Genomic DNA, 12,153 nt, shown 5'->3' on the forward strand with positions numbered 1-12,153 from the left:
CGTAAAATGTTTTGGTCAGATTCACAACTCATGGAAAGTTTATGGTCTTTTTTGCAATGAATCTTCTTTACATTGAATAAATCATGATGGTTGATTTCGTCCTATTTACCCCCCCTTCCCCCCCTTCCCGTTCCCCCACAACTGTTGCCTGTGGTCCCAGTGGAGTTTTATCATCGGTGCCATTGCGCATGTGTTGTTGTGCAGCGAGTCTGCGCTCTGGTCTGTCCCACACAGGCCTCTGATCCCCCCCCCCCCACTCCTCCTCCTCCTCCCCTCCCCTCCCCTCCCTGGACCTAAACAACACTCATACATGCCTGCACATGAATGGAACTCCCTAACATATGCATGTGTACTGTGAACACGTACGTAGAGTGACTGGGATTTTAAACATGTGTAGTTCATGCACACCACAACACCAAAATCACTAATCCTCTACTGTTCTGTAGTTCTTTGTATCCTTAACACGCTATTGCATTTTTTTTTTTATTCTTAAAATAATTCTGTCATTTGTAAAAAGATTTACAACAAATTTCTTTTAAAATGGTTGTAGTGTTTAACACAAACTTTTCCCCCTCTTTATAACTACACAAAATCACATAATAGAAATATGCAGCCATTCATGGTTCCTCTCTTCCAACCCTGACACAGGCCAGTACTGACGCTGGGAGTGGTGTGGCCCTCACCCCCCACCATGTCCGCGCACACTCGTCCCCGGCCTCCCTGCAGTTGGGAGCCGTTTCCGGCGGCTCCCTGTCCGGCATGGCCTCAGCAGGTGCCTCCCCTCAACATCTCCGTCAGTCCTCGTACGAGATCCCTGACGACGTGCCCCTTCCCCACGGGTGGGAGATGGCGAAGACCAGCTCCGGCCAGAGATACTTCCTCAAGTAAGTGTGGGCGGCATCAGATGTCAACACTGTTTTCCTCCACAAAAGTATTAAATGTATTGTAAATGAATGGATGCCCCTGTCAACACTTGGCATCCTGATAAAGACAATGTAATTTATGTTTTTGTAGGAAAAAGAAGGGAAATTGCATTAAAATAATCAAATGTTTTGATCTGACATCATCAGGACTAAGACAATTGGCGTCTGTTATGTCTAATATGAACCACACAACTATCCTGCTCTCATTTTGTGAAAGTTGTGCCTCTTAATGTCATTGAATGAAACAGCAGTAGTCACAGGAAAGGTCTTGGTTTTCACGTGCGAGTGAGAAATCTGCTTAAAACCTGGTGTCGAGAAGAGTCACTGGAATATGTCCACCCGGTGAAATGGTTGTTTTCAAAGTGGTCCAGTCTTTAAGGCAACATCCATACGACTCTGTTTTTGTTTTCCACACAAGCGTTTGGTCTCCATATCAGTTTTTATGCAGAACTGTACACATGTAAACAGTTGTTTGGTTGTAAAATGCAGAATTTAACTGTACAGCAGCTGTTGGGGTCAACAACGCTTGTAATTGATTATCCATGTCGCGTTCTACACTGGTGCACGAGGCCAATGACAATTATTTTCTTTTCCGGAAGAGGGTCATGTGACAGAAGCCTGACAAATCAGCGAAGGTTACGTTGTGACCGAAAAGACGGAATCAGCAAGCGGTTGTTTTGTGTGTCTCCGTCATCGTTTCCAAACTTCTTTGTTTTAGCAGCTCTAAAACTCTGCAGTACTGTGGACGCCGGCGTAACGAAAACATAGTAATGTGGCTGCAGCCTATGACAAAAGCTCATTACCGTTCAATCTTTACGATAAAATAATACGTATCTTCTGAAGTTTCCGTACATGTAGGTAAAAAACGTAAGCCTCCAGCAATGGCCAAGTTATCAGCGAAGTGGTCCTGAGATTGAATACTGACTCTACAGCTCTTTTCATTGTGCATTATGCTGAGAATCATTTACTTTTGCCACAGCGTGCGATGGTGGCCAGTGTCCTCGAATAGACAATTGCAATAGTTAAATTGTAGTTTATTGACTCGAGTCTCCTCTGCAGACAAGAGACGTCTTAGGAGGAGCTGCTGCTGCATGTAGTGTTCCTTTTACTTAGGTCTCAGGTTTCAGGAGAGACAATGGACCACTGTAGCCGTGTCCCAGACAGCCAAGGACAGACGGCCCTGCAGAACTCATCTCCTACCAGCGCACGTCTCATCCACATCAATGATCCGACGCAAACTTTTTTAAATAGTCGGAAGCAGGAAAACCAGAGCCCTGTGGGCAAGTCACAGAGTTTATCAGCCACTTGTTGGGTTGTGAGGCCTTTCTTTCTTCTGCATGTACTTAATGGTCTTTTAATGCATCCATTCTCTGCAGCGCTGTGAAAAGACGGATTGAATAATTCATCAAAGCGATGTCCTCGTCAGCGATTCATGTTAATATAATCTGTTCATTGTGAAACGTCCCAAAGTTCCTGAAGCGGGCGGCCGCTCGTGTTCAGAGACGATCCCACAGCCAACGTCGTCATCACGTCTCCTCCTGAAGACGAGATGTTGTCGGCTCTAGGAAATATTACGGCCTGACACAGAGTCTGAACAAACACGATAGCCTCAAATTTACTCGGATCAACAACAAAAAAAAAGAGCTCTCGGCACCAGATGTTTGAAGGTTTCACATCTGGAGAACATCTGGGCCGTTTGGAGGAGGCTCTCCTAAAATCTTGCAAAAGGACGGGGGGGTGTAGGAGCAGGAGAAAACACTTTCCTCACAGACTCTCCCAGGATCGCTGCAGTTGTTTAGAAACTGACTGATCTGCTGCCCGTCCAGACACTGAATCCATTTTGTAAACTAAATTAAAGTTAAGTTTGGAATGAGAAATCTTGTATAACTTTGGAGTTCAAACGATTGCTCGGTTTCATAGGAATGACGTCATTATGTTTTTATAATTGGAACAATGTGTGATTTTTCTTTTTGTTGTTGTTGTTCTTATACAACCACTGGGTAATTTGAGTTGAGTTTATTCGACTGCTTTTACTTTGAAAACAAAACAGGAAAGCAGAGGGAGAGTTGCATTGATTGATTGATTGATTGATTGATTGATTCATTAATTGGATAACAATGTAAAACAGAAATCTACAAGTACAGCATTTTAAAAAGATTTGATACGAAGTCACAAAACTCTGAGTTGGAATTTAAAAATACTTTTTACAACTTGGCGGAAGAGACGACAACAACTAAACGGTTCCCTCATAAGACACAAACTAAATTGTTTTTATACTTAGACCAAAAGCTGTTTTCAAACATGAACTCTGGAAAATGTTGGCCACAATTGACTCTGCATCTTTAAAAGCAGCTTTAGAGAATGAGAGCATTTTGGTAAAGTATGTTTACTCCTCTTTAAATCAATGATACACACACAATAAAATAAAGATATGTTTATAATGAAGGTTTGCACCATATGATTCCAACTTATTTGTATCGCGCCAAATCAGGATCTACATTATCTCAAGGCACTTTACAAAGTGAAGTCGAAAACAAAAGGTCGCAGCTTTTCTCTAACAAAAAGTACAACTAACTCAAAGTCTCAATTTAATTCTTACCTTATTTTAAGTATAAACCACAAGTGATCTCATTTAAGTAGAGATTTCATATTGTTGTGGCTACAACTGACTTTCTGCTCGCTAGTAAACCCGATGTGAACTTTTGGAACTGGAAAAAAAACAGCTGAGTTACTGTGTAAAGAATAGTTTCAGCTGGCGTGTCTGCAGCTCAGAGCGAGCGGCGCACGGCATCTGTGCTCAAGTAAGGAGACGTGAAGGAGAAATCTTCCATACGGCGAAACATCAAAGTGCAGATATTTGATCTGGAATAAAGGCAGCCTCGCCAGGGCTTTGGGAAAAAAGACACTCCCCTATTTATAAACAGGAGTTGCCTGACCAAGACATGTTGCAGGAGGAGTGAGAGTGTGTGTGGGTGTGTGGGTGTGTGGATGGACGGGTGGGGGTTGGGAGAGTTGATCACCAGCGAGCAGAGAGCAGGGGCTCACATTTCACTCCGTTGATCACTGTTGTCCTGAGAGATATATCAACTCAGGGTGAAAGTTTTCTGCTTTAAAGATTCTCTCTCTCTCTCTCTCTCTCTCTCTCTCTCTCTCTCTCTCTCTCTCTCTCTCTCTCTCCCTCCTGCTCCATTCGATGGGTCACTACAGGATTATACAGTCGGGGAATGATCGGCCTCCGTGAGTCACAGCCGCTCCGCGGACGCCGGTGTCCCCACTCCCCTTTTTAAAACCCCGGCTCCGTTGTTGGAATGAATGGAGCTGTGGGCGCTTGCGATGGTGCCTCCTTTGTGTCAATGAAGTTAAATGGCAGCCATGTGGAGATGACTAGAGGAGAGGCCAAGAGAAACTGCGGCCCTCCCTTTTGTCCAAGCAGTGAAACAGTGATCTTTATTCAGACCACAGGCCTGTTGAGACTCATGTGAGCCTTCCCAAAATAGACAAATGGCTGACATGAAGCTTGAAGATGGCGGAGAGAGGGAGAGAGAGCGAGAGGGCAGCAGCTTCTCGTGGCCATTTTTCTTAACACCTGAAACGTCACGCTCTTGACAGGCGGAGAGTTTGGTGTAAAAAGTCGCGATTGACCACGTGCAAGAGTAACAGTGTTGACAGCTGCAGTTTTTCTATTTTGAATAGTGATAAGCATGAAATAATTTGACTTTTGGATCTGTCTACAGAAAACGAATTGCTATAGTGCTCGAAACGTCACTAAATCCTTTAACGGGATCTTTTTAGGTGTTTTCTCCTGTTTTCAAACATTCTGTAATATTTTGTTGATCCAGCACCAATCAATTTGTTTTGCGGGATGTAAACAATATACTTTTTACCCAGGAAATGAATTGCCCACTAGAATGGCACAGATCCCTTATGAAAGCACACACTCATAAATATCAGTCCCCGAACTATGTCTGATTTGTTTTTTCCTCAAAATCCGTGAATTATTGTCTGAGAAATTAACGAAAATGTTGAAAGACGTTAAAGAAAGTTTAAAACACAAAGTTCCTGCTGATCCAAAACCGCACCAATATAATATAAGTGCTTCCCTAAGACAAACGTCATCCTTGCACCAAGTGTCGTGATTATCTGCTTAGTAGATTTTGCGTCATCTCGCATAAAAACAAACCGACCACCGAGCAGACGGGGGTGAAAACATGACCTCCTTCGGGGTAATTAAACTTCATTTACCAAGAAAACCAGGCATTTTCATTGATATCAGCTTCTCAAAGATTCATGAATTATTCTCTGAGAAACACTGAAAAATCTCAGTGTTAAAGAAAGTGGGGAAAAGTTAAAGGATCCCTCCTTGGGTACGGAAATCCGTTTTTGCGTTATCCTGCTAAATAACAAACAAACTCAGACCACAATCTAACCTCCTCTTCGTAAATGACAAATCTGATAATCAATAAATACATAGATTTGTTCTCTTCTTATTCCAGTGGCTGTAGACCCGATGAAAATCAGATATATACGAAAAGTCTCCTGCAAAATGTTTTTGTTGTGGCTGTTGCATAAAAAACAAAAACCCCTAAAGCGTGGAGAAGACCGAGAGAATGTCAACAAAGTCTGTTGACCTTTCCTCCTCCTTCTTGCAGCAGTTTGCTGTGGCCTGTGATTTACGACAGCAGGGGCAGGGAGGTGGGGGTCACCTTGCTTGGTGCTCGGGACTGAGGGCCAGGCTGGGGTGGGGGGGGAGGGGGGCAGGGCCGGTCTCCAGGGTTGGGTCGTAAACTAATGAAGGTTTCTAATTTAGACACACCGGTGAACCAGGAGGGGTAATCACTGTTTCCGGGCGCTTATTAAATGCAGCTTTGAATGAGCTTTTAGTCCGTGGGAAGTCAGCCCTAAGCAGAGGAAAGCTTTGGGGGGGGGGCAGCTATTGTGTGCCCTCAGGGGCAGGTAGAGCCGTGTGTTGATGGACACTTTTGTCTTTTCTCAATTGGATTCTAAACTGTTTTTACGAGTCTGGTTTCCCACAACGAAGAGCGGCTGATTTGTGTCTTTTTTCTATATTTAACTGGGGGGAAAAAAACAACACGACTGTAAATGATTGAATTATCCACTGTGGTCAGATCTGATGAATCCTTTCGCTGTGTGCATTTTATTGTCCTGTGTTTTTTTTTTTTGCTCCGTTATAGCTGCAAGCTCCCGATTTAACCAGGAAAACCAAACAGACTGATCACTGGTGCAGCTCCAGTGTGTCTAGAGTTTCCTGAACATCTGTTGCACTAAATAGAAGTCAAGACCCCCAATGAGAGCTGGAGGGATCAGTGTTTACGTAGACTTTACCTAGTCTTTATATCTGTGTAGCACTTACTGAGAGTTTCTGCAGACATTTGTACTTTATACTATTTAGCTTGTGCAAAACGGAAAATTGTGGTTTCTTGTTTTAAAAGTTTAGAGTATTGAGTGCAGAAAAAAAGCATCATTGCATTAGTGTTTTCTGGGTTTATCAATATTAAGTAATGAACAATTAAAACAACTTAAGTTAGAATTTTTTTTTTTTATCTTTTAATGACTGCGATTCCCACAGTCCTTTTGTGAGAGACACACAAATACATTATTAAGATAAAACATTATTCCTAAAACATTTATTTAAGTTTTATAGTTAAATTCTTGCTCAACATCTAATGTAAACCTCGTAATACCTAAATATTTCCTTTATCAATTATCTAATTTGCTGCCACTCTCCCTAAAGCGCAAAGCGATAAATGCTCAAATTGGATTTCAAACCGAGCTGTTATGAGCCGACTCACAAATGGTGCTGGGAAGCCCGAGCCGTGAGTCTGCGTGAAGCGCTCGTTTGGGGCAACTTTGTGTTTGACAAACTTTTGGTTTATTGACCACACACAGACAAGACCCTTCCTGTTCAACTGGGGCCTGTCAGCTCGGTACACAAATGGGACTGTGAGAAAGTCAGGCTAGTGTTTACCAAAGTCTTGATGTAACACCTCTGTCCCAGACATCAATGCCTCCACTGTCACTGAGGGCATCACCACAGAGACGTAGTATCTGAACAGCGCACCCTCTCAGGTGGGGTTCCCGAAAGCGCTCGGACTATATTTTTATTTATAGAAAAATGTTTGTAAATAGCTTGTCTGTTGCCATTATGCATACATTTGAAGTATTTTTTACTATTTAAAAGTATGAATATGATATATATTAATGGCAAGTGTGATTTGGCAGAGAAGTTTTAAAGTTGTCAACAACGCTGGCCTACGTTTTTGCAAAATGGCCAAAAATCAATCCATTGTGGACTTTAACCCAGGTTCTTTTATTTGTGCCATATTCTTTTATATAGGAAGCTGGTCTTAGATACTTCTTTTTTATTATTATACTTGGGGTGGGGTTGTGATTTAATAAGTTTGTACTTCTTCTCACTCCGTGCAAAGGTGTTGAGCGACTAAGATGGAGAACTTTGTCTGATACAGAGCTAATGTTTTTGTTTTAAAACTTAATAGAATGGATGTAGCCTGAATTTCCTCGTATCCTCCTTCCTTGCATGGAAAAGACGTAGTTGAGGTAGTTTGGACATTTAATTGGGAGTCCTGGGTGTCTTCCTTTGGAGGTTTTCTCGTAACATCCAACTGGGAGGAGACTCCAGGGTCGTCCCAGTTTTCCCTGGGACTGTTGTATGTATCCCAGTTGTTCTGGTAGCACCTTGGCATCCCTCAGGAGGAGCTGGAACACGTTGCTGGGTGCTTAAGTTTTCTTGCTTCTTGTGACCCGACCCCTGAGAAGTGGAATAAAACGGACAGAACGAAAAAACAAACGGCCGTACAACTGAAACTGTTGGGGCCACAATCAGTCCCGCTACTCTGTGAATTAGTTGCTTCATCGGGAAGCACGATGATACAAACACTCCTTCAAAGGGAAACTTAAAGCCACAATAGGGTCACAGAGGTCGCCCCAATAATCTCTCTTGATGATGCCCTGCTGATAGAGGGGCAGCCAGGCATCCCCAGTCAACTAGAGTAGAAATGGTCATCCTCATCTTAGAGGCCTGATTACATCTGGCCTCCCTCAGTGCACTCTTTAGTCCTCGGCTTTAACCACCTTCCAAGCATATACTCCCTGGGTGGAGCCCCTGTGGCCTGAGGATCCCATTTTTAACATTTGACAACTCAGCTGTGGGGTGTGTTTCATCACTGCTGAACTCCCCATAGCTTCACTCCCCTGTTTTGTAACACCAGTGAAATGCAGCTTTTGACATCTGGCTTTTGAAGGGAGACAGTTTTCGGATGCCTGGCTGCCCCTCTATCAGCAGGGAAATAAAAAATCAATCTCGCCTCAAATCCAGCTTTGATCCGCTGTCCTGGCAGGTAGCAGAGCTCACTCGGAGACATTTAAACCATGGAGCCGACTTGTTTTTGGCTGGAACATTCTACCTTTTTAAAGACAGATGTAAACGCCACGGTGTTCATGGTGCAAACAGGCCACCTGTGTGTGTTGTTTGTCAGGCTCCTGTAATGAAGTCTTGGAAAGTGTCACACTTCTGTTAATGAGCTCCCCTTAAAGGGATAGTTCACTGAAAAATGAAACTTCACTCATCATCTACTCACCACTGTGCCGATGGAGGTGGTGGGTGAAGTGTTGGAGTCCACAAAACACTTCTGGAGTCTCTTTGTAGCAGCCGAATCTGATATAATTGAAGTCAATGGTGCCCGAGACTTCAGACGTAATAAAACAACAGAAAAATGCCTCCATACTGCTCGTCGGTGGTTTCACCCAAGTGTCCGCAAGTCCCAACATTCATATTCGACTCAAAAAATGTGTTTTAAGCCTAAATGTCGCTGATATTTTCCTATGAGATGCATTCACTGACCCTCGGACACACTTTAGGCTTATAACACGGTGTAAATGTCATCACTTCGAGTCCAATATGAATGTCGGGGCTTGCAGACACCTGGGTGACACCTCATGAGCAGTATGGAAGCATGTTATGATTTTGTTGTTTTATTACGTATGAAGAAGAGTTCACCATAGACTTCAATTGTATCGGATTCGGCTGCTACAAAGTTTACCCCTGAGACTCCAGAAGTGTTTTGTGGACTCAAACCCTTCACCCACTCCTCCATCGGCACAGTGGTGAGTAGATGATGAGTGCATCTTCATTTTGTCCGGTGAACTGTCCCTTTCAAGCGTGTTGAACCTCTGCTAAGGTTCGGGTTCACCCACAGGAGAGATGTTACATCTTCAGTGATCTCACTTTTACAAAAAAAGAATCACAAGTTAGCAGGGGGGGGGACTACCCTCATGTGACCGACACTGAACAGAAAAGTTGTTGTACTTAAGCAAAGTCAAGTTTAGCTTCTTTTTTTTTTTTTTTTTTGCGAAAGGCTCCCCCCCCCCCCCCCCTCCTTCCTCTGCGAGACACATTATAAATAACAGTGGCACAATAAACGCCGGCTTGATAATTGGTGCCATCAGTCAAGGAGATGTCAAGAGCCTGGGTGGATCAAGAGTCCTGCTCTGTGCTCGGCTCAGCCACAGGCGACCATGATGACAGCTTGAGCAAAAATTAGCAAGTAAAGCACCGAGCTAGAGCCAGACAACTTGATAACGGGTCGTGTTTGAACCACAGCGCTCTTCTTTTGTGTGAGTGGCAGTACCTGGCCATTTACAGTTCTTCCCCCCCCCGCGAGGAAGATAATGATGGGTTATATTGAGTCTTCTGTGGTTCACGCAACTGAAAACCAAACTGTTTTCTTACTGTAATGTCCGGTCGTCCACAACAGGATTGACAGACACTTTCGCTTCATTTTAAAGATACTGTCGAATTTGGAAAAGAAAATGAAGCGCTACCGTCACGACTGCTGCTTCAAACAAAAACCGGCGCTTTTGAAAATGGTTGAAACCACTTGACAGAAATGATATAAAGCTCCTATCACACCTTTTTGAAGACTTGGAAGTTGGTGCTGTGGGTTTGTTCTGTGCTCCCTCGTGAAGATTAGCAGCGTTGACGTGTTTTGATCTCAATCGCTTACAACTGATTCTAATGGTGATAAGGCAAAGCACCTGAATCCAGCTTTCCGTTCACAATCTAACAAACGTGGATTCAAGACAAACAGTCTTTTTAACTGAGACTCCACAAAAACGCTGGTTAAAGCTTAAGCACCGTGTTAATGATTTGGCCACGTCCGTTTGGACTACAACCCAAACCTTGCACGTGTAAACACCGCTTTCAAAAGTCACTGCTTTTGTGTGGACGACAGCGCAGCCACTTTTCTCTGTGTCCGCTGCCCTGCCCCAGGGTCGGACAGACTTTTTTTGGGGGGGGGGAGGGTACGGTGTGGCTGTCCTGCTGAGCTCACTGCGGTGTCAGAGACATGTAAAGACAACACCGAGCAGTTGTGACTGTGGAGGTTGCAGATCATCAGCAATTCCTAACAGCAACTGGTGGCCTCCAGCCGTCCCGTCCCAACAGTTGCTATGACATTGTTTTGTTTTATGTTACGCCTGCCGGAAGCAGTGTATAGCCCCGGCCATATAGGGTCCGGGGCAGGTTGGGTGAATGGATTATCCTTTAGTTTTAAAACCTAGTGATGAATTATTGGCTCCCGGTAACTCATTAACCAGGACTCTCAGTTCCCACGTACGGCTTCTTTGAATACAGTGCAGTGCTGACTTGCAGTGTGTGCACTATTATCACCGGCTTTTTCATTATCACCTCCTCTGTTTTTTTTTTTTCTATTGAATCTTTGTTTGCATCTGTTTTGATTGAGTTCGGCCACAAAAGTTTGATAGAAAATTCAATATTCGCTCTTTCATCTGTGCCGAGAGAAGAACAGCTCAATGAGGGGGTGGGGTGGGGGGTGGAGGGGTGTTGGAAGGGTCTTGGAAGTTGTATATTTCCATTCATGTTTTCCAGTTGTTGCGTTTCTGTTAGGCATTGGTGTACCAGGATGTGCAGGCCTCTCATTTACGATAAAGCCTCCCTTCCCTTCCCTCATCCCAGTGCTCGTCTCCCAGTCTCCTCCCCTGTTCTCTCCTCCCCTCTAGAACAAATGTCATAGTTTCCAGAGTGGGAATGAGGCAGCGAAGGGGGGCAGGGCGGGCACTCGGGAGTGTAACAGGACCACAGCAACTCATGCAGCCAATAGAATTCAGGGGGGGGGGGATTGCTTCCGTAGATGTTTTTTTTTTGTTTTTTTTTTCCTCTTTCATTCTTTTCTGTAGTTGTCTTCCCCCTGCTCGCTGTGACCCCTCTTTCTCAAGGGGCCCCTCCAGTCTGAGCAGTTCCAGCTATTTTGCTTGGTTTGTGGTGTTTGTGTGTGTGAGGGCTGGGGTGGGGGGGGTTGCGGTCGGGGATTTGGCAGCTCCTTTGATCAGTAAAGCATAAACAAGAGGGGGCTTCAAAATGGGTTGCATTGTGTGTGTGTGTGTGTGGGGTGGGCTGGGTGGGGGGGGGGGTGGAGTGCTGAGTCAGGCCCTCTCGCTCTCTGGCCTGGGATGGGGAGCAGACAGGCAGGCTGGGATTACCGCAGAGGCCAAGAGAAACTATCCGAATCTCTCACTTCGCCCAGCTGTTCCAAAAATCTGTGCTAATGGCGCTTTTGGATCGAATGAACAGCGAGTTGTAAAGAACCAAGGCGAAGGCGGGGGGGGGGGGGGGGGGGACGACACACCCAGAATGTGATTAATGCTAAGGGTGATATTTAGTTGCATTAACTATTTTTTTTTATTTTTGTCGTGTATAGGGAATTAATTTGGCCCCCGCCTGCACCATAAATGTAAGTGTTGGGGTGTTGCATAAACAAGCTGCTGGACTTTGGTGCCTATTTGTTTGAGATGAGGGGGGTCCCTTAAATAGGATGGCTCAAAAAAAAACAAAAAAACAAAAAAAAAAGAACAAGTGAATAGTGGGGTTTTAGGTCGTAGCTCAGTCTGTGCCTTTGTCAAGCAGGTGAAAGCTTTGTAAATGTGGCGCCAGATTGTTAAAGCCCCTGACACTCCACAGTGTCCGAGCCGCTTCCAGGAAAAAAGGACCCCCTGCGTTGAGCCCTGGGACTGACCCTCCCTCAATAGAGAGGGTCCTGCTCGGGAGAGGAGGGCTTCCTGTATTAGCTTTCCATCTTAATCAAGCAACAAGTACCAACAAAGCACTAATTATCAATGCCTTCACACAACGCAACACAATGCCCCCCCCTCCCCTCCCCCCCTCCGCTCCAGTCCC

General features: G+C 44.6%; 1 protein-coding gene across 1 annotated transcript in view; it reads left to right on the forward strand.

Annotated features, from left to right (window-relative positions):
• Positions 1-12,153, forward strand: part of yap1 (Yes1 associated transcriptional regulator) — a 28,694-nt gene that overhangs the window by 1,327 nt on the left and 15,214 nt on the right. The window contains exon 2 of the mRNA XM_034605212.1: positions 649-884. Coding sequence (XP_034461103.1) covers positions 649-884 — 236 coding nt within the window. The remainder of the gene's footprint in view (positions 1-648; positions 885-12,153) is intronic.

This window comes from Hippoglossus hippoglossus, chromosome 13, assembly GCF_009819705.1.
Source record: "Hippoglossus hippoglossus isolate fHipHip1 chromosome 13, fHipHip1.pri, whole genome shotgun sequence".
NCBI classification, from domain to species: Eukaryota; Metazoa; Chordata; class Actinopteri; order Pleuronectiformes; family Pleuronectidae; genus Hippoglossus; species Hippoglossus hippoglossus.